General features: G+C 45.8%; 2 protein-coding genes across 31 annotated transcripts in view; one reads left to right on the forward strand and one right to left on the reverse strand.

Moving 5' to 3' along the window:
• The window catches only part of DGLUCY (D-glutamate cyclase), a 109,389-nt gene that overhangs the window by 80,108 nt on the left and 6,155 nt on the right, over positions 1–23,126 (forward strand). For 22 of the 26 annotated variants that reach the window (XM_065595604.1, XM_065595611.1, XM_065595606.1 and 19 more), the window contains 2 exons: positions 772–923; positions 10,040–12,511. In XM_065595604.1, the coding sequence (XP_065451676.1) occupies positions 772–923; positions 10,040–10,180 (293 nt within the window). In that variant the 3' untranslated portion in view covers positions 10,181–12,511. Of the gene's footprint in view, positions 1–771; positions 924–10,039; positions 12,512–23,126 lie in introns of those variants that run through there. The other 4 variants (XR_010601136.1, XR_010601137.1, XR_010601138.1 and 1 more) reach the window with 4 other exon arrangements.
• GPR68 (G protein-coupled receptor 68) overlaps positions 16,788–23,126 on the reverse strand; it is a 33,646-nt gene continuing 27,307 nt past the window's right edge. For all 5 annotated transcript variants that reach the window (XM_065595620.1, XM_005285403.5, XM_065595619.1 and 2 more), the window contains one exon: positions 16,788–18,498. In XM_065595620.1, coding sequence (XP_065451692.1) covers positions 17,262–18,356 — 1,095 coding nt within the window. In that variant the 5' untranslated portion in view covers positions 18,357–18,498 and the 3' untranslated portion in view covers positions 16,788–17,261. The remainder of the gene's footprint in view (positions 18,499–23,126) is intronic.

A 23,126-nucleotide genomic window follows, 5' to 3' on the forward strand; every position in this document is an offset into this window, starting at 1 on the left:
TGAATTCTATTCCCGGCTCTCTCATTTATTATTAGATAATTAGTATCACTCCAAATATGAATATTTACTTTGAAGGACTGATTTCAGAGGCATGTCAATAAACTATATACTGTATCTGATATAACATAGGTAATCTAATAATAGCTTGCAGGAAAATTGTTGATGCTGTAGAATTCCCCATGAGATGTTTCCCGGTAAAATGTTTCTGCAAGGATAAAAATAAACAACTGTAAGACATATTAAAAATAGAATATCTCTGTGGAACAGTTAATGAAACAGCACATGTCTTGTTCTTATAGACTATGTCAATCCAAAACAGGCACTAGGAAAAATCTTGCTAATAAAACCCATGAAATTGTGTATTCCACCACTGGTCCATAAATTGGTTTCTGATTGCGGCTAACTTTGTCACTGGCAACTAACCTATCAAAGTAATATGGAAGGCCAGAGACATCTCCAGTCTTTAGCCCTTACAGCTGAGTTTTTCAGTGTAGTTAATTTCAAAGCATAGCTCTAAATTGAGTAGAACAGTAACTTTTCAGAAATTAGTAAACTGGTAGGGTGTGTACAATGTACTGTATGAAATGTTTGTACTATCTTAAAACATTTCATTAAAAAAATCCCTTTTGTGCCAAATGAATATTATTAGGACATTCCTACCTCTCCCCCACCCTTTGAGACTTATGTGGATTAGGTTCACTCACAATTTAAAAAAAAAAAAATTTACATTTAATTTTTACTGTCAGGTTTCATGGTGACTTTCTCTTGCAGGGGTCTCTAACTGGGGAGGCTATGCTGTTGCTTGTGCTCTGTATATCCTCAACACCTGTGAAATACATGATCGCTATCTGAGGAAAGCTATTGGGTTCCCCAGATTGTCCAAGAAGGCAAACTGGGCATCAGCACTTCCATCCATTACTAAGGTATTCTCTGTGGATAGGTTAGAGGATTGCTAATGGGATGTTAAAACCTTCAGCTATTGATCACTGGTTCAAAACCACTACTATCACATGGCTATTTAATGGGCTACAGGAAATGAGTTTGGGCTCCAAGTCCAATTCCTAGTGGACAAGAGCACATACCACAACCAACTTTCTCAGAAAAGGGTACACTGATTATGTGAGAATGGAAAACTGAACCTCCTTCTTATTCGTATAGATGTGCCATCCAGAATGGGGTTGAGGCAAATTAATGGGGCAACATGAGAAATCTTGTATACTGAAAGTATCTGTATTGTACCTGTTCCTTGGATTTAAAAAGATTTCACTCTCAGTGTCTGACAGACCCCTTTCACCAGCATGAAAATCATTTTAAAAATATTCAAAAATATGTAGACTTTGTCCTCTGAATACATCTGCTGCTGGGTTTTTTTTTTTGAGTATTTCGATAGAATCAGTAGTATAAACAATTTGAAGGTTCAATATAAACAATTCTAGGGTGTTACAAGCTGCCTTTCCCCTAAAGCAATTCAGTTAAGTTTGAGAGAGACCAGGTGGATTTTAACCATTTGTTGAAAACTACAATAGATTACATGATCCTAGGCTATATTACACCAAATAAAGTAAACAATCACCCTCCCTGCTGGGTGATCCAGCAAGGCATACTGGTTGTGGGCAGATGAACCTTTCTCCCTGTTCAGAGTCTGTCACCATAACACCACAAAGAGAAGCTCTTAACACCCGGTATAGATTCTAAGTTACTCATGTGTCTTGTGATGGTCACATGTCACATAATTAGCATGTCCAGACATGCCCAACCATGGCTCCCCCAACTGCTAGAAAATGTGAAACAGGTGTAAGAAGATAAACATTAAAACAAGGGCAAAGATGCCATGTCCCCAGGACACAGGAGCATGTAAAGGTGCATTTTGGGAGGGGAGGGGTTCTCCAGTCCCCTAACAGGGTTTCATTGTTTTTTCAACTTACAGTACCACTACTCTCTGTCTTGAAATATAACCTTTCTTCCCTCCTTATTATGTTTATTTTGGTAGAAACTGATTTGATGCCTGACAGTAAGATTATAATTGGAAATCTATAAAGGTTTCCATTTGAGGGAGCCAACTATAAAAGTGTTCTTGGCTTAAATTGATTATGACAGGTTGAAGCCCAGGAGTGAACTTTATTTACCAGATTTGATGTCTACTGTTTCAGATATTTCTAAATTAAAGAAAGGAGAGATAATTGAAGTTCTGAAGTTGCAAACATATTTCACCAATACAACTCAGAACTAGGTGTAAATCTGCAATCCTATGGAGGTTTTCAAAATGAGAATGAATTAAAATGGCAGGGAAGAGTCATAGTTATACTTTTTCTTTGATAATAAAAAGGAACATAATTAAGAGAGCGGGGTCTGGTGTACTGTGTCAGTAACACACCAGTCTGGATTTCCTAAATGTTCATTGGCAGAATGACCAACATAAGGGCTTGCAAACAGTCAATACTGTTTGTGTGATCTGCAAGCAAAGTCCTAGGCAACTTCTGTCTATCCATCCATCCTGTATTCATCACAGTAGTATTTCTACTGGGTTCACAATAGGTTCTACTTAAAATTCCATCAAAATATCTCACAGTAATCACAGTGATGGGTTTGTTATTTAACACTAGAAAAACTAAATTAATATTCCAGGTTAGACAAATACAACAAAAACAGGATACTCAGGACTGTTTCTTCATATCATGTGCTTAAATCATCAGGTATTACAAAAAGTTTCTCAGAACAGTGCATGCACTTTTAAGTTATTTTTTGTTACCTGGTATAAGTGAAAGATAATTGAAACTGAAACCATATTTTTCTAGCTCTTACCCTTATGGGGTTGTCCTGTGACCTAGCAAAACATCTCTCAATTGAAATGAGCAACAGAGGGTCCTGTGGCACCTTTGAGACTAACAGAAGTACTGGGAGCATAAGCTTTCGTGGGTAAGAACCTCACTTCTTCAGATGCACTTCTTGCATCTGAAGAAGTGAGGTTCTTACCCACGAAAGCTTATGCTCCCAGTACTTCTGTTAGTCTCAAAGGTGCCACAGGACCCTCTGTTGCTTTTTACAGATTCAGACTAACACGGCTACCCCTCTGATACTCAATTGAAATGAGTTACTTTTCATTCTTCAATGATTTTTCACGTACATCCCACCTCTAATTTCCCTTTAATTCTACATGACCTAAAAATCAAGGGGAATTTTAATCAAAATCCCCTGGGAATGAGGTATTGTAATTAAACACAGTATCTCACAGAGCAAATCCTGTCTTGCATTTGTATTACCAAGTTCTACAGCTGGCAGTCTTGATAATGGGAAGGACCCTTGAAGGTTCAGTGCTAACATTCATTCAGATAAAACTAATGGAAACAGCTCTGTAGGAAGAAAGAAAATTACAAATTCTCTGTCAAGAGGCTATTATGGCTCTAACTGTAAACCTTGGAACAGTTAAACACTGCAGCAAATTGCTTGAGCACACCTTACTCCATTAGTGTAAAAAGATAAAAACTGAGCAAGAAATTCCAGTTTGTGTTTTCTGCTGGCAGTTACCTCTCAAATACAGTTGCTTTTAGTGCTCTGGCCAAGTGCCCAGTTAAGATAATAAAGCACGCTCGACATCTATACACTTGGGCACCCTGGTATCAGTATTCACGTCAGGACCGACACTGCCTTCGGCACAGGCATGTGCTCTCATCTGAGGCACCACTTCCTGCCTCATTCTGGGCAATGGATGAATCAGATCACCTACTCTCTTCCTCTGCTGTTGCTCCACCCAGTCACCAAGATCCCAGAACTCTTCCGCATTCAAGTCGGGGTCATCCTCCTCCTGCTCCACATCACTCAATGAGCACTGTGGGCCACTAATGAACTGTTATGGCTCCCAGGATTGGCATGCACCCTGTGGTCAGGACAGAGGTCCCTGACCTGGTGCCTACTGGCCAGCGATGTCGTACTCATGTCCGTGGCCTCCTTGGACTCAGTGGGATGCCCCTCGCTTGTAGAGATCCCACTCCTCATTACATTCAATGGCGAGATCATTCACCAAATCAACAGTGATGGTTGCAGATCAGCTGCAAGCCCAGGCATCAGTGGGCCTCCTCCTTTTGGAGCCTCCGGAGTCCTCCCATCTGGGTAAGTCATCCCGGGAGCAAGATCTGGCTTTGGCTCAATCAAGAACATCGTCCTCATCTCCAGATGATGCTGTTCTGTCTGATTCATCCTCCCCTTCCATACTGGAGGACTTTAAGGCATACTGAGACCTTTTACATTGTAGCCAGGTCCCTTGACATTCAGGCAGAGTTCCTACATGAGAACACCCACAAATTGGTGGACATTCTGCAGCCATCTGTCTCTGGGAGAGTTGCCCTCCCAATCAATGATGCATTCCTTGAACCAGCAAAAGCCCTCTGGAGCACACCAGCCTCGGTATTGCCATTGGCTAAGTGCATGGAGAATTGCTATTTTGTTCCTGTGCAGGGATTTGAGGAGTTCTATTCCGATTCCCTGGTTGTAATGGTGGTGACTTTCGACAGGGCAGAAAGTCCACTGCTAACGACAGAAACTCCAAGCTGCTGGACGTGTAGAGTTTCCAGCCCAGAAGGTCCTTGTCCCTACATATGTGGATCGCCAATCAACAAGTCTTGATGTCCAAATATAATTTCCTTAATTGGACAGCTATGTACAAATTCGTGGGCCTGAGACCTTGTGTGAGGAGTTTTGGGTGTTTGTCATGGGAAGGCTGCTTGGTGCCCAAGACATCCCTGCAGTCTGCTCTTGATATTATAGACACTTTGGCCAGGGTGATGGCTTCTGTAATCACTGCGAGGAGAGCTTACTGACTGCAAAACTCTGGAATTGCACATGATGTCCAGCAAGCCATTGAGGACTTGCCTTCTGACGGATGGACCTTGTTCTCGGAAAAGATCAATGACACACTAGCGCTCCTTTAAGGATTCCAGGGCTATCTTGAGGTTCTTGCGGAGGTACACATTGTTGACACAGAGGCACCACTATGGTGCTCAGCAGCAGTAGTACTGCCTGCAGCACTCCTTTGTGCATTTCTTCCCCCCGAAACAGCAGGACTACCCTAGAAAAAGGGATCGTTCCCACAAGAGAAAGTAGTCAAGCTTGAGGTTTGGCCAGTCCATGTGTCTTCCCCCTGTACCTTCTATGTGCTCATTTTGACTCCTTGATCCAGAGCACTGTTCCAGTCATTGCTACACCTTCTTCCCCCTACTCCGTTGGGGACAAGCTGGACCATGTTAATAATGTTTGAGGATCAATTACTTTCGACAACTGGGTCCTAGACACTGTCAGATTGGGTTATGCCATCCAGTTGCTCTCTACACCTCCTCTCCCCTCTCCAACCCTCTTCAGGGACCGTTCTCATGAGACACTGCTCATCAAGCAGGTCTGCTCTCAGCTAGCATTGGGAGTGGTGGAGCCTGGAGGAAGTTCTGTCAGAACACCAGACTTCTACTTCTAGTACTTCCTGATACCCAAAGCCAAGGGTGGAATAAGACCCATCCTCGATCTTCGTGGTCTCATCAAGTTTATCAAATACATGAGGTTCCAAATGTTTACTCTATTGACTAGCCTCCCTGCGCTGTCTCAGAATGACTGGTTTGCTGCTCTGGACCTACTTTCATGTGGTGATTCTATCAAGCCACAGGAAGTGTCTCCATTTCATTGTAGGAGAACACCACTTTTAGTATATGGTTTTCCCATTTGGCATCTCTTCTGTCCCCTGAGTTTTCACCAGATGCATGGCCATGGTTATGGCATATCTCAGGAGGAAGGGAATCCACATCTTCCTGTACCTTGATGACTGGCTACTAAGAAGCAGCTCCAGAGAGAAAATTGTTGCCTACACCAACACCATGTTGTGTTTGCTCAACCGTCTGGGTCTCATTTTAAACACCATAAAGTCAACCTTCGCGCCCATCAAAAATCGAGTTCATTGGGGCCCTGTTAGATTCCACGATCTTAAGGGTGTTCCTGCTGACTGATCACGTCCATGAAATTCAACATCTCTGCCTTAGTCTACATTTTCAGCCCTCCACAACAGTCCAAGTGCGTCTGAGCCTGTTGGGCCACATATCTGCTTGTACACATGTAGTCGAATTTGTGAGGCTGTACTTTCACCCCCTTCACATGTGGTAGATGGTCTACCACCCTGCCCTGCATTCTCTGGACAGATTGGTTCACCTTCCCCCACTAGTCCTGTACTCCTTACAGTGGTGGGCATGCCCACACAATGTATGGCAGGGCATCCCCTTCAGTTGGCTTTCTCCAAATAAGTCAGTAGTTACGATGCTTCCCTTCATCTGGGGAGCACATCTGGACTCGCTGGGAGTACAGTGTCTGTGGTTGGAACAGAAAGCCTCACTCCATAGCAGAGTGCTGGAGCTTTGGGCAATCCACAATGCATGGTTCACATACTCACCGACAATACCACCGCAATGTACTGTGTGAACAAACAAGGGGGAGCACACTCTAGGTTACTGTGCCTAGAGATGATCAACCTGGGCAATTCTGCATTTAAGAGGACATCACTCTCAAGTAGATAGCTGTCCACTTGCCTGGCATGCAGAATTGTCTCATGGACCATCTAAGTGGGGTTTTCTACCTGAGTCACAAGTGGTCCCTGAAGGCGAGGGTCCTCCAGGTCATCCTTGCAACATGGGGCATTCCCAGGGTCGACCTGTTTGTGATGAGCAAAAACAGGAAGTGTCACCTAATGTGCTCTTGGTGGGGGTGTCTCAACCCAAGCTCACTCTCTGATGTCTTCCACTGTAGCTGGCAGTCGACTCTTCTCTATACGTTCTCCCCTATCCCGATCATTCCTCAGGTCATCCTCAAGCTCAAGGTGGATCAGGCCAAGCTCATCCTCATTGCTCCAGCATGGCTGAGGCAGTACTGGTTCTTGGACCATCTTGTACCGTTGGTTCAGCCTCCCATACCACTTCTTCCCCATTGCAACCTACTCACTCAGAACCATGGCATCACTCTCCATCCTGCACTTACCTTCCTATACCTTACAGCGTGGCTGCTGCATGGTTTAATGAAGAGAAAGAGCAGTGCTCAGTGTCCAACAAGTCCTACGCATTAGAAGGAAGTCCTCTACTAGGATGGCTTGCTTAGCAAAGTGGAAGAGGTCTTCTGTGTGGTTTGTGGCCTGCGGGATCCAACCAATGTAATCTTCTATCCAGGACACCTTGGAGTACCTACTACATCAGAGGCGGGCAAACTACGGCCTGTGGGCCACATCTGGCCCACGGGCCCCTCCCCTGCTGTTCCCCCACAGCCTCAGCTCACGCCGCTGCCGACGCAATGTTCTGGGCGGCGGGGCTGCAAGGTCCTGGGGCAGCGCAGCTGCAGAACCGCGGTCTGACCTGGTGCTCTGTGCTGCGCGGTGGTGTGGCTGGCTCCAGCTGGGCGGCACAGCTGGCTGTCCTGGTGCTCTGGGCGGTGCGGCTGTAGCACCGCCAGCCACCAGTGCTCCAGGAAGTGTGGTAAGGGGGCAGGGAGCGGGGGGGGGGGGGAGCGGCGGGGGAAGTGTATAGAGGGCAGGGAGTTCGGGGTGGTGGTCAGGGGGGTGGGTAGGGGTCAGGGCAGTCAGAGGGCAGGGAATGGGGGGGGGGAATGTGGGCAGGGGTCCCCAGGGGGCAGTCAGAAAGGAGAGTGGGGGTTGGATGGGATAGCGGGAGGCAGTCAGGGGCAGGGGTTCCGGGGGCGGTCAGGGGACAGGAAGAAGGGGTGGTTGGATGGGGCAGGAGTCCCAGGGGGGCTGTCGGGGGCAAGTAGGAGGGGTGGAATAGGGGGCAGAGCCGGGCCACGCCTGGCTGTTTGGGGAGGCACAGTGTCTGCTAACCGGCCCTCCATACAATTTTGGAAACCCAATGTGGCCTTCAGGCCAAAAGGTTTGCCCGCCCCGTACTACATCTACAGAAACTGGGCCTTGCAGTCAGTTCACTAAGAGTGCATCTGGCAGCAATCTTTCATGTTCACAGAAACTCAATCTTTTCCAATGCCTTGATGACAAGAATTCTAAAAAGGGCTTCGCCATTTAATCCTCTGGTCCGTGAGCCAGTCCGCTTGTGGGACCTAAACACGGTTCTGGCAGCTCTAATGGACCCTCTATTCAAGCCCCTTGTTTCCTGTCCACTGCCCCTTTTGTCTCAGAAAACCACATTCCTTGTAGCCATTACATCTACAAGGAGGGTGTGTGAGTTGCAGGCCCTGATGGGTGGGCCTCCTTACACAGTTCTTCAAAGACAGGTAACTTTATGACCACACCCAAGGTTTTTATCCAAAGTTGGGTCTGAGTTTCATTTGAACCAGGCAGTGTATTTACCTGTATTTTTTCCTAAGCTGCATTCATCCCCGGAGGAACAGTACCTCCATACTTTGGATGTCAAACAGTGTCTAGCCTTTTACCTGGATAGAACTGTAGTGTTTCGTGCTTTGCCACACCTGTTCATGGCATATGCAGACTGCACAAAAGGGGCAAGCAGTCTCTTCACAGACCATCTCTAGATGGATAGCATCCTGTATCAAGATTGTGCATATCAAGATAGTTTGAACTGTACCTCCTCAGCTGATATGGTCTCATTTGATGAGAGTGCAAGCAATGGTGATAGTGTTCCTCAGTGACTTTTCCATATTTGATATTTGCCACATGGTCATTCATACACACGTTTACAGACCATTATGCTATTATTGCATCTTCCAAAGTGGATGCAAGCTTTAGAAGGACAGTCCTGTGATCCCTCTTTCGATAGACCCTTAACACGCCTCTCCTGGAAGGTGTACTGCTTGTGAGTCACCTAAGGGGAATACACTTCGACATCTACTTGAAGAAGAAGAAACGGTTACTTACTGTAAGTGTGGTTCTTCAAGATGTTATGCAGATGTGTATTCCACAGGCTACCCTCCATCCCCTGTGCACTGGAGTCTTCTCTCAGGAGCATTCAGAATGAAGGAACTCAGCGGGTGGTGCTGTCTCATATAGCCAGGGGAGGGGCCACAGCCATGAGGTGTCACCCCTCTACAGGTACCGTCAGGCAAAATCTCTAGCTCCGACATGCTGTGTGCTCATGCATCTAAGTGGAATACACGTCTTTATCACATCTTGAAGAACCACTGCTAGAGTAAGTTTCTTCTTCCAGTAGATCTACATCTCAAAGAACCATTTCTTTTGGAAGTTGCTGTATTGCTAAAATTTCATTATTAGTATTACAAAATATACTACACATCATTCACTCACACATTATGTACTATCATAAATTCAAGCTGAACTATAGTTGTCTGCATAAATGAATATATAAAGATATACTATCTTTGTTTTACTATTATTTATTCACGTGTTAAATTCACAAATGGGTTTTCCCCATTACTAGTGCAAATTAGTGCATTTCTACTGTATTACTTGCTATTTCTTCTATTAAATTTGAATTTCTTCTTGCCCTAATTTTTGTGCTCAGTTTAAAGTACTTTTGTAAACATTGGTTTGAGAGTGAATTGCAAAGAACTCCACAGCTAAGGAAAAGTGTTACACATTGTGTTTGCCCATTACAGACACACACAGAGTTACATATCTGACAGTAGAATATAGTTTAGCAGAGACAATCACATTGTATTAAACAGGAGAAGCTTTTTCAATGTAGTCAGGCCAGAGATCTTTAGCAAGTAAAATGTACTTTAGCAAGTCTTGCATCTGAAGAAGTGAGGTTCTTACCCACGAAAGCTTATGCTCCCAATACTTCTGTTAGTCTTAAAGGTGCCACAGGACCCTCTGTTGCTTTTTACAGATCCAGACTAACACAGCTACCCCTCTGATACTATGAATACTGCTGTTTGTTAATTCCTTAGCACTTGCATTTCCTGCTACTAAAAGTACCCTTTGGCCCCTTTAGAATGGTAATATTTTTTATACTGCTAGCCAAAATAAATTCTTAGGCAGATATGGTCACAGTCTTCTAATATTTAATTGAAAGATTTTGAGGAATATTCTTTGCCTTATTAGTTACATTAGTAATATATTAATTATACCTTGTTTTAGGAAGAAAAGTTGCTGAAAACACTTATACAGCATGGAGTCCGTAGTGGAGTAACTGCCAGTCTCGAAATGGAAGTGGATGGACTGCCCTTCTACAACATACACTCAGTTATAATTGAAAAACTGCTGGAGCAGATACCGTGATGACTTTGCCCTAACCATTTCTAAACTCTAAAGTTTCTATTAGATTCTCTCTCCACCCCAATCTAACAACAAGGTATGGAAGACCAGAAAAGGCTTGTTCTATATATGTAGGTACTTATATGGTTGTAGCAGGGCGGACTCAGCCCTGCAGCGCCTCCTGCTGGTCTCTTAGGGAATTAGCTCGATTTCCAGCCCAGAGCGCCCTCTGCAGTCCGGTGATCCACTACCGCTTGGCCCCCATGTTCCTCCCTGGACTCTGGTGCCCCGTTAGCTGGGGTGCTGCCCCTTTCTCTCAGAGTCTCCCCTCCCCAGGAAACCCCCACCCACTATCCCCACCTCACCTCAGTATAAGGCTACTGACAGTCATCATCTAGCCTCACGCCCTGGGCAGACTGCAATATCAGCCTACTCATCACCGGCAAGGTTGGGTTTGGACCTGCTGCCTTTGCCTACCCCTGGGCTGACCCTCTGCAACCCCCAGTACCAGTTGGCCTTATGCTAGGCCGCAGCCTGGGGCTTTCCAGGCTGGAGCTCCTCAGCTCCTCTGCCTTTCCCCAGCCCTGCTCCACTCAGGTACCCTGTCTCTAGCTCCCTGCAGCCAGGCCCTTCTCCCTCTACAGGCAGAGGGAGACTGTTCAGCCTCTGGCTCACAGCCTTTTTATACAGGCCAGCTGTGGCCTGATTGGGGCATGGCCCAGCTGTGGCTGCTTCCCCAATCAGCCCAGCTTTTAGAGCTTTTCCCCTGCCCCAGCCCTCTCCCAGGGCTGTCTTTAAACCCCTCTGGGCAGGAGCGGGTAACCACCCTGCTACAATGGACTCCATGGGAGGGAGGGATAGCTCAGTGGTTTGAGCATTGGCCTGCTAAACCCAGGGTTGTGAGTTCAATCCGTGAGGGGGCCATTTAGGGAACTGGGGTAAAAATCTGTCAGGGAGTTGGTCATGCTTTGAGCAGGGGATTCAACTAGATGCCCTCCTGATTAAAAAAACCAGGCCTTGTACTCCCCGGCGCATACTTCAGGAGGTGTGGGCCACTTTGCCGCCTGCTGCTTGGGCCTACCTCGACCGGGTCCTGCGAGAGGGCACGCCCCCTCCACCCTGGGCCCCCTGGACCTTTTCATCGGGCCCCTGCCCTGTGGACCTAAGTGGCCCCCCACCCCTTCTCCGTGAGCCGGCTGCACGACTTGCAGCCGGTTCGTTTCCAGACTATGCCAAGAAAACATCTATACACGCTCATGCTCCACACCCTTCACTTCTTCACCCTTGTGTCCCACCCCGACCCAAAGTGGCAGGACCTCCTGCCACCTTTAGAGGGTGAGAAGCCCCAGTGGGCCAGCCTATATTCCACCCTGGTCCCAAGGCCCGCCGGGGATATCAGCTGGCGGCCCCTTCACGGGGCCATGAGTACGGGCATGTATTTGGCGCGGTTTACCCCTGTCCCAGACACCTGCCCCTTCTGCGGCGTGAGGGAGACCCTGGCGCACCTTTACTTGGAGTGTGCCAGGTTGCAGCCCCTGTACCGGCTCCTCAAGAATATTCTGTTACGTTTCTGGCTGCGCTTTTCCCCTCACCTCCTTCTCTATGCACTCCCTATCTGTGGCCCCACAAAGTCATGGGTCAACTTCCTCCTGGCCCTGGCTAAAACGGCCATATATAAAACCAGGGAGAGGTGGTCTCTCACACAGAGAGACTCCTGTGACTGTGGGCCCTGTTTCCGATCCTCTGTCCGTTCACGTATCTGGGCAGAGTTCCTCTGGGCGGCGTCCACTGGCTCCCTTGACGCCTTTGAGGAGCAGTGGGCGCTGTCCAGGGTTCTCTGCTCGGTGTCCCGATCAGGCTCCCTTCTTTTGATCCTGTGACCACACTCCTATCCCTGTTATTTCATTAGTTGTCCCCCAAAATCAGTTGGGTTTCGGGTCCTGTGGATCCTCGCCTTAGGCTGGGGAGGATCCTTTAGCAGGAACCCAATAGGTACAATGGCCTCCATCACTAGTGTCTGAGCACCTCACAATCATTAATGATTATCCTTCTAACATTGCTGTGAAATAGGGAAGTTTCATTAGCCCCATTTGGCAGATGAAGACATGAGAGCTGGAGAAATTAAATGATTTCATCAAGATCACGCAAGGCGTCTGACACAGACATGATTGCAGCTCTCAAGGGTCCCAGGCTTGTGCCTTCACCACAAGACCATCTTTCCTGTTTGATACATATAAAACTCTTAGTTATGACTCACTCATACAGCCTATGGCCTTATATAGTAAAAGGTGACCCATGTTTCATGAAAAAAATCAAGTGTCTCTTGCCATTAAATGCAGAAGTGTTATAACCCCATTGCTTGTTCCTGTTTTACTAAGCCACATAGCTGCAACAGAAAGTAGTGCTTGTAGCAACTTGTTTTTTAAAAGACAGTATGGCAAGCAGCTCCAATAAAGGTGCAGATTAACAAAAAAGAGGCTGTATGGCAGTGAAAGTCCTAAATGTATCATCTACACCAGAGGTTCTCAAACTGTGGTCCGTAGACAACCAGTGGTCCATGAGCTCCATTCAGGTAGTCCGCGGCTAGTTCCCTCTAAGGTGCGTGCCTTGGGCAGCCACACACAAGATAATGAAGGGCCACCCATCTAATTAGTGGAGCCGCGTAGGCGGGGCTCCACTAATTAGGTACCTGGACCCTGGAGAAGACACACATGTAAGGTGATGTGGTGGCCTTGGGGGGGAATAAGAGGTAGGTGGGAGAGGGCAGAGGGGTGAGAAGAGGGTGGTGGTGGAGTGAATTTGGGACATGCAGGGCTGCAGCGACCAGAGAAAGAGGCAACTTTCCCCAACTCCAGGGCTGTGGCTGGCAGGGAGTGACGGCCCTCCTTCCCAGTCTCAGCTCTGTGGCTGCTGTGGCGGGGCAGAGTCCCCTCCCCCCCGTTCCCACTGCCGTGGCAGGGGAGAGAGGGCACAGCCATCGCATTAGAAAGGTAAGACTACTGTTATTAAAATACGAGTTGTGTGCCTTTATGTGTAGAACCCAAAAACATTAATTATTATTAAGGGTTTTTTTTATACAGTGCTTTTATCCAAAGCGCTTTACAATAGTTAGCTAACGGTACAACAACATTTGGAAAGATCATTACGTGGTCTGCCGAGACCCTCAGCAATTTTCAGGTGGTCCGTAGGGAAAAAAAAGTTTGAGAACCACTGATCTACACAGTTCCTGCAGCCCCTCTGACTGTGTATTCTTTTGATTGTGAATAAACAAGGGAAGCTTTACCAGAACTAGTGAAATAATAGTAGCATTGCATGACTCCTATATAAAGCATGGGGAAATAATGAAACTGACATTTTGCAGCAATTTCCCTTTGGTGAGAGAGAGAGGCCTGGTTTGTGTGGGTCTCTCTCACATCTGCATCCACACACAGTCCAGTGTGTGGATGAAGGCACTCCACTAACAGACTGCATTTACTTAACTCTATAACCACCAATTAGCAGCTGTAACAAATGTATTTTACAACACTACATTTAGTCAAGAGTGTTTGTCATAACTATAAAGGGAAGGGTAACAGCCCTCCTGTGTCCAATACTATAAAATCCCTCCTGGCCAGAGACTCCAAAAGCCTTTTACCTCTAAAGGGTTAAGAAGCTCAGGTAACCTGGCTGACACCTGACCCAAAGGACGAATAAGGGGACAAGATACTTTCAAATCTTGGTGGGGGGAAGGCTTTTGTTTGTGCTTTTTGTTTTGGGGGTTGTTCGCTCTTGGGACTACTAGGGACCAGACATCAATCCAGGCTCTGCAAATCTTTCTGAACAAGTCTCTCATATTTCAGACTTGTAAGTAACAGCCAGGCAATGCGTGTTAAGTTTATCTTTGTTTTCTCAACTTGTAAGTGTTCCTTTAGCTAGAGGGTTTACCTCTGTTTGCTGTAACTTTGAACTTAAGGCTAGAGGGGGTTCCTCTGGGCTCTTTAAATCTGATTACCCTGTAAAGCTATTTTCCATCCTGATTTTACAAAGATGATTTTTACCTTTCTTTCTTTAATTAAAAGCCTTCTTTTTAAGAACCTGATTAATTTTTCCTTGTTTTAAGATCCAAGGGACTTGGATCTGGACTCACCAAAAATTGGTGGGGGGAAAGGAGGGGGATGGTTAAATTCTCCTTGTGTTAAGATCCAAGGGTTTAAATCAGTGTTCACCAGGAAACTGGTAAAGAAGTCTCTCAAGGCTACCCAGGGAAGGGAGTTAGTACTTGGGAATGGTGGCAGCAAAACCAGATCTAAGCTGGTAATTCAGTTTAGGGGTTCACATGCAGGTCCCCATATCTGTACGCTAAAGTTCAGAGTGGGGAAGGAACCTGGACAGTGTTTGAATTAGTAAGTCTTTATCCCCTCCCATCTTCCATCCAAATATGGGGATATGTCAGATAGCTATTACTGGGAAATACTAAATTTAACACTTTGTTGTTTTTCTCAAAATAATAATAAAAATCCCAGCTCTTTTTCATTAATGAGACTTTAATCTGGTGGTGATGTATAGCATTTTCCTGACAACTGCAATGTGGCATATGATGTTATATGCAGAGTAAAAGGCAGTCATAGTGAAAATCTGTGATGATAAAACTCCTGGTATAGTCGTGACATTAAAATTGCACCTGTCCGGCAGGATGAATTTCATTAAGCAACACTGAGTTCATGTTTAGAAAAAGAAAACCACAAACACCTCCCTTTATGTAGGGGAGAATTTTAAAGTTCTAAGGGCCAAATTCTGACTCAGTTGCACAGGTTTCAATCTGCTTTTACACTGACAATGAAACTTGGCCCCATGCATGTACCAACTCAGATTAGCCTTATTCTGGTAGATGACAGTTGCATGTAAAATGCCATACTCTTCATTCCAGGTCCATATTTTAAGTGACATGGAAGACTATAAAGTAGCTAAACATAAACAAGGCAACAACTGCCTTCAAGCTTCTTAATCTAAAACTGGTGTGTGCCAAACACCATCTTAGCTCAGGGAAAATGAATAGTTAAAGATGTGTTTGTGCAGGCTGCATTCCCAACAACATTCTAGATTTGCTTTAGTGCAATTTGGAATTGCTGCCATGTGACCTAGAGGGCACCAAAAGGGCAGAATGGAATGGGAAAAGTTTGGAAGGAAGTAATGTTAAACAACAATGAGCAGGAGAAAAGTGCATCTATAAGGAAATCAACCCAGCATCGTGGGAGCTCTCAGCATAAAGAAATTTAAATGAACTAAACAAGCTGAGTGTTAATGTAAACAGACCTAATCCTCTTTTGGGAGTGGGGATATGATTTCTTTTGGCACAAGGAGGGAAGAGAGAATGATCTGAAGTATCACAAATGGACTCTGTGGGCCAAAGCCAAAAGATAGTTACTCCAATCACAGATCAAATCAATACAGGAGGAAAATATAATCAACACATTATTTATTAAACACATTCCCTAATTATTTCTAGTGTATACTTTCACAGTGATTTTCAGTGCAGCGTTCAGTATGTATTATTTGTTAAGCATACAGACAACACAAATCAGACACAAGATGCAAAAGGTCTGTCTTTGAATGTCTTTTTAAATATACTGGGTATTTACATTGCTGTGTGTTATTGTCTGTCTGTGTGTTGCACTGCACAGAATTAGTGTGTTTTAAGGAGAACTTTGAAAGCAGAAGGTGGATGCCAGGAGCAACAGTGCAGGTGGGATTTTAGGGTGTAAGGGGCAGAAGGCAAGAAGGCACAAAAATTAGACTTCAAAAAGGAGATGAAGTAAAGGTGAGGCAGTATTGATTAGCAAAGCAAAGATGTATAAGAAACAAGATGTGGGTAGGAAGCATTGTGGGAGTCTATACATATGCGATTCTCCATTCTTTTATTGCTAATACATTTCGTTGTAGAATAGTAACTCCCTATGTTTTTTCTGGTCCCTCTGTGTAAACCAAAAGCCATTATGGATCACTTTACATACAATGCATTTTGACACTGCATTCCAGGAAAAGTGGTTCCCTTTATAACAAATCAAACTATAGAATTTTAAAAAAATCTGTTGGGGAACACAGAAGTTAAACTCATCCTGTTCAACACGCTGTCTGCCCTACAATTTATTATAATTTAAGTGCCTTTATGCTCTGTGCTGCACAAAACACCAGAAACATGGAAAAACACAACAATTCAAATTTTAAACTGGTTAGCGGAGTATGGATTTAAATGAATGTGTATCCTCAAATACTGTGAATCAGTGCACTGGCATGTGGTGTCAACTCTATCTGTGCCCCCAAACTAATGCTTCCTTTGAAGTCCATGGAATAAATAAATTGCCCACTAAGTTCCAGATCGAGTGTCCACTGAAGTCAGTGAGAATCAGTGGCACTGGACCAAGCCCAAAGAGCAGTGGCTCAAGACCCAACAGACATTAACTTAACTATCAGTTATGGAAAAAAGCTTCATTGTGAATTCTCTTCTAATATATCCCTCATGATTTTGTTGGCTTGTTTCTTTGCTTTTTTAGTTTGGCTGTGTCTTTGCATTCCCTGCTCACTGGTTGTTGCATGGCATGAGGATGATTGGGACAAAGTTACAGAAATCATACACATACACAAAAAAATGTTCTTTTGGGAAATGTTTATCACTTCATTTTACATAATTTGTTCCATCTTCCACCTTTTCAGCAAGGTGATCACAGAGTTTGACAGCTTTCTCATATAGTCAATACATGGACAAACAATCAGCAATTAAAGACCATTATGGAAAATTCACACCACTAACATCTTATTTCAGCCAGTCCAGTCATCAGAAAAGCAGTTTCCCCATGACTAGCGCTATACTGAGTCAGTAATATATACATGTGACCTGAGCTAAACTGACCTGGTGTATATTTTCCCTGCCCTATGTCAAGACCCAGGTTACTCAAGGGAACTAAGGAATTCCCCCTGTGGAAAGAGTATCAACTCAGCTCTGCTTACAGTACTGATGAGTTATTAAGCTCTCTAGAATGTAAAGCAGTTGCAATACATTTATAAACCAAAGACTGAAGCCCAAACTTAGACCTGGAAACTTTAGATCAGTCTACCTTTCTAATGGGTGCTAAAGTCTGTCTATACTGGCGATGGAAGAGTCTTTCATTTCATTAACAGTATGTAGTTTGTTTAATAACTCTGGCTCTTCAACTGCTGGTACACTGTTGCTTTTTCTGAGGGTTTCTGGAGTTTTCAGCTGGTAGGATACCTGGGGTTTAGTCCTTAAACATCTTAGGCATGTTAAACCAGAGTCTCTCATTTTGACAAAATTCTGGTAGGTGGTCTCATTGGAAAAGCAGTACAATACTGGGTCAGCAACACAGTTAAAACTAGTCAACAAGAGAGAAAAGTGGTAAATATTAAAGATTTTCTCTGCAAACTTGCAGTTGTTCTCAAATAAGCTGCGAATTACCAACAGGATGTGGTATGGTCCAAAGCAAACCAAGAAAATGAGAACTGTGCTTGAAACCAGACGTTTAATTTGGATTTTTGTCTTCTTTTGAGTACCATGGCTCTTGCGGACAACTCGTAAAATGCCACAGTAAGAAAAGAGCAGTAGGAAGAAGGGGAAAAGGAAACCAGCAAAGAAGCGGTAGTAATTGGTATTGTGCTCCCAATCTTTGATGGGATAATGTTCAAAGCATATCATATGACTGTCTGCATCCTTAGTAATATTAGCATGCTTAAAGACAAACCAGCTCATCAGAATTTCCTTGCCCCAGATTATGATGCTCACTACCACAGCAGCCTTTATTGTCCGAAACTGATAGAAACGAAAAGGATGTACCACTGCTAGATAGCGGTCAATGGAGATGCAGCAGAGGAAGCCCACACTGATGTAGATGTTCTCATACAGGAGTATGCCACAGATTTTACACAGATTTTCGTCGTAGGTCCAGTTGTCATGCTGCAAAACGTACTGGAGCCAGAAAGGCAAAGAGAAGATGTAGAACAGGTCTGCTATAGTCAAATTGCACAGATAGATCCCCAGTTCGTTTTTGGCCCTGATCTGTAGGTACCCATAGTACAGCGAGAGGCAGTTAGCTGGGAGACCTACTACAAAGACAAGTATGTATATAGTGGGGGATAAAGTCTGGTGTATGCTGTGATTAATGGTGCACTCATTAGAATTATTAGTCATAGTCTGTGTGAAATCCTGCATCTTCTAGAAGTGACCATACATCTCTCATCAGGGTCCCAAAGAGGGAGATGTACATTTTAATTTCATCCCGTTTCATAAGTTACTCATTTCTTCCGCACTGTCTTCCTACTGAGGTGGCTGTCTGCCTTAGGATCCTAGCAACCTGAAAGTAAAACATATGAAAGTTCTTATGAGGAATATCACTGAAAAATAGTATCATTTTCAATAAACTGAATTGTCCTAGCCCTGAGCTCTCTCAAGTTCTTTAACACAAGACCTGCCTCAGAAATCTCATAATTTTGGAATTGTAAATACATGAATATAGCATCTTCCACCAAAGCATTTCACTTTACAAACATTCATCAGTTTAGCCTCACAATCATGCTATCAGATAAGGAAATATCTCCATTTTACAGATGAGGCACAGAGATATTAAGTTAGTTGCTCAGGATAACATGCTTCCCAAGGCAGAGTAGTGAATACAGTCCTATTCAGACTTTGGGTATGTCTACACTACGCGATTAATCCGAATTTATAATTCGAATTTGGGAAACAGATTGTATAAAGTCGAATGTATGCGGCCACACTAAGCACATTAATTCGGCGGTGTGTGTCCAAGTACTGGAGCTAGCGTCGATTTCTGGAGCGTTGCACTGTGGGTAGCTATCCCATAGCTATCCCATAGTTCCCGCAGTCTCCCGCGCCCATTGGAATTCTGGGTTGAGATCCCAGTGCCTGATGGGACAAAAAACATTGTCGCAGGTGGTTCTGGGTACAGCTTCACCCCTCCCTCCCTGCATGAAAGCAACGGACGGCAGAGAACTATTTTGCGCCTTTTTTCCTGGGTGAACACTGCAGACTCCATACCATGGCAAGCATGGAGCCCACTCAGCTCAAGACAGCAGTCACGAACATTGTAAACACCTCGCGCGTTCTCGTGGAGTTTATGCTGAGCCAGGACCAGAAAAACGAGGCGAGGAGGCAGCGGCGGCGGCAGCGCAGCGACAAGCGTGATGAGGACATGGACACGGACACAGAATTCTGTCAAACCGCGGGCCCCGGTGCTTTGGAGATCATGTTGTTAATGGGGCAGGTTCTATCCGTGGAACGCCGATTCTGGGCAAGGGAAACAAGCACAGACTGGTGGGACCGCATAGTGTTGCAGGTGTGGGATGATTCCCAGTGGCTGCGGAACTTTCACATGCGTAAGGGCACTTTCATGGAACTTTGTGACTTGCTGTCCCCTGCCCTGAAACGCCAGAATACCAAGATGAGAGCAGCCCTCACAGTTGAGAAGCGCGTGGCGATAGCCCTGTGGAAGCTTGCAACGCCAGACAGCTACCGGTCAGTCGGGAATCAATTTGGAGTGGGCAAATCTACTGTGGGGGCTGTTGTGATGCAAGTAGCCAAAGCAATCACTCAGGTGCTGCTACGAAAGGAAGTGACTCTGGGAAATGTGCAGGTCATAGTGGATGGCTTTGCTGCAATGGGATTCCCTAACTGTGGTGAGGCGATAGATGGAACCCATATCCCTATCTTGGCACCGGAGCACCAGGGTACCCAGTACATAAACCGCAAGGGCTACTTTTCAATGGTGCTGCAAGCACTTGTGGATCACAAGGGACGTTTCACCAACATCAACGTGGGCTGGCCGGGAAGGGTTCATGACGCTCACGTCTTCAGGAACACTACTCTGTTTAAAGGGCTGCAGCAAGGGACTTACTTTCCGGACCAGAAAATAACCGTTGGGGATGTTGAAATGCCAATAGTTATTCTTGGGGACCCAGCCTACCCCTTAATGCCATGGCTCATGAAGCCATACACAGGCAGCCTGGACAGGAGTCAGGAGCTGTTCAACTACAAGCTGAGCAAGTGCAGAATGGTGGTAGAATGTGCATTTGGCCGTTTAAAAGGTCGCTGGCGATCGTTATTGACTCGCTCAGACCTCAGCCAAACCAATCTCCCCATTGTTATTTCTGCTTGCTTCGTGCTCCACAATCTCTGTGAAAGTAAGGGGGAGACCTTTATGGCGGGGTGGGAGGCTGAGGCAAATCGCCTAGCTGCTGATTACTCGCAGCCAGACACCAGGGTGATTAGAAGAGCACACCAGGAAGCGCTGTGCATCAGAGAAGCTTTGAAAACCAGTTTCATGACTGGCCAGGCTACAGTGTGAAATATCTGTTTGTTTCTCCTTCATGAAAACCCGCCCCCTTTATTGACTCATTCTCTGTAAGGAATCCACCCTCCCCCTTTCCCCAGCTTGCTTTCAAACCAAATAAAGTCACTATAGTTTAAAAATCATTTATTCTTTATTAATAGATTATAAAAAGAGGGAGGGAACCCGGGTGGGGTTTGGGAGGAGGATCGGTGGGAAGGAAAAGGCCACTAAAAAAAGGTTAAAAAAATGACAGCCTTTTGCTTGGGCTGTCCACTGGGGTGGAATGGGAAGGTGTACGGAGCCCCCCCCCCCCCCCCGCGTTCTTACACGTCTGGGTGAGGAGGAACATGGGGAGGGGGGAGGAGGGTTATACAGGGGCTGTAGCGGCATTCTGTTTTCCTGCAGCCGTTCCTGAAGCTCCACCAGACGCCGGAGCATGTCTGTTTGCTCACGCAGCAGCCCCAGCGTTGCATCCTGCCTCCTCTGATCTTCCTGCCGCCACCTCTCATCTCGAGCGTCTCTCCTGTCCTCACGTTGGTGCCTCCTGTCCTCACGTTGGTGCCTCCTGTCCTCACGTTCACTGGCTTCTTTTCTATACTTTGAAACCGTGTCCTTCCACTCATTCAGATGAGCTCTGTCACTGCGGGTGGATTCCATGATTTCTGCAAACATCTTGTCTCGCGTCTTCTTTTTCCGACACCTTATCTGTGATAGCCTTCGGGACGGAGGAGGGAGGCTTGAAGAATTTGCAGATGCTGTAGGGAGGGGAAAAAAGAGAGAATTTTTTAAAAAGATACATTTTGCAGAACAATGCTTATACTCTTTAACGGTGACCAACACTATTCACATTACATAGCACATGTGATTTCTGTGCAAGGTCGCATTTTGCCTCTTAATACTGAGTGCCTGTGGCTTTGCTGCTAGAGAACACAGGTCCAGGCAACAGAATTCGGCTTGCATGCGGCCATGATAAGCCATTGTCTTTCGGCTTCTGCACCCTCCTTTCCCACATACCAAGCAAAACCCGTTGAGTGCTGCGGTTTTCCTGTTAACATTCAGCAGCAGCAGAAAACAAACTAACCACCTCCCCCATCCAATTCTCTGGATGATCGCTTTATCCCTCCCCCCACCGCATGGCTGGTATCAGGGAAGATCCCTGCAGGAACCAAACTAACCCCCCCCCATCCCCCCCATGAATTCTCTGGGATGATCGCTGTACCCCTCCCCCCACTGCGTGGCTGGTAACAGGGAAGATCCCTGCTAGCCAAATGCGAAAAGCTCAGGGCCAATTTCCCCCCCTGCGCTTGGCTAACTGCAGGGAAGGATTTCTTTTCAGCCACAGGCAAACAGCCCAATAGGAACAGCCACCTCTGTCCCCTTAATTAAGTTCCCGTATTTCAACCAGGTTACTATGAGCGATATCACTCTCCTGAGGATTACACAGCAAGATAAAGAACGGATGTTGCTTGAATGCCAGCAAACACCGGGACCATACGCTGCCAGGCTTTGTCAGGCAATGATACCAGATTACTTGCTGCAAGCATGGCGTGGTCAAGTGTCCTACCATGGAGGACGGAATAAGGCTGCACTGCCCAGAAACCTGGTGGCAAGGCTTTTGGGGTACCTCCAGGAGAGCTTCATGGAGATGTCCCTGGAGGATTTCCGCTCCATCCCCAGACACATTAACAGACTTTTCCAGTAGCTGAACTGGCCACGAATGCATCCCAAGTCCTCAGGGCAAAGTAATCATTAAAAAACGCTTGCTTTTAAAACAAGTTTTATATTTTAAAAGGTAAACTCACCTGAGGTCCCTTCCATGGGGTCATGGTCTTGGATACTGGCTTGGGAGGGTTGGGAGGGTACTTCAGTCAGGCTGAGAAAAAGATCCTGGCTGTTGGGGAGAACGGAGTGCTGGGTGCTCTCTGCAAGCTCATCCTCCTCCTCCTTCTCCTCCTCCTCTTCCCCATCCGCAGAATCCTCAGGTGTAGCTGATGAGACTATCTCCGACCCGGAATCCACGGTCACAGGTGGGGTAGTGGTGGCGGCCCCCCCTAGAATTGCATGCAGCTCGGCGTAGAAGCGGCATGTCCGCGGCTCTGACCCGGAGTGACCGTTTGCCTCCTTTGTTTTTTGATAGGCTTGTCTGAGCTCCTTGACTTTCACGCAGCACTGATCTGAGTCCCTATTGTGACCTCTCTCCATCATACCCTTGGAGATTTTTTCAAAAGTTTTGGCATTTCGTCTTTTAGAACGAAGTTCTGCTAGCACTGAATCCTCTCCCCATATAGCGATCAGATCCAGTACCTCCCGTACGGTCCATGCTGGTGCTCTTTTCCGATTATCGGACTGCATGGTTACCTGTGCTGATGAGCTATGTGGTCACCTGTGCTCTCCACGCTGGGCAAACAGAAAATGAAATTCAAATATTCCCGGGGCTTTTCCTGTCTACCTGGCCAGTGCATCCGAGTTCAGATTGCTGTCCAGAGCGGTCACAATGGTGCACTGTGGGATAGCTCCCGGAGACCAATACCATCGAATTGCGGCCACACTAACCCTAATTCGAAATGCTAAAATCGATTTTGGCGCTACTCCGCTCGTTGGGGTGGAGTACAGAAATCGATTTAAAGAGCCCT

This window comes from Chrysemys picta, chromosome 4, assembly GCF_011386835.1.
Source record: "Chrysemys picta bellii isolate R12L10 chromosome 4, ASM1138683v2, whole genome shotgun sequence".
In the NCBI taxonomy this organism is placed as follows: Eukaryota; Metazoa; Chordata; order Testudines; family Emydidae; genus Chrysemys; species Chrysemys picta.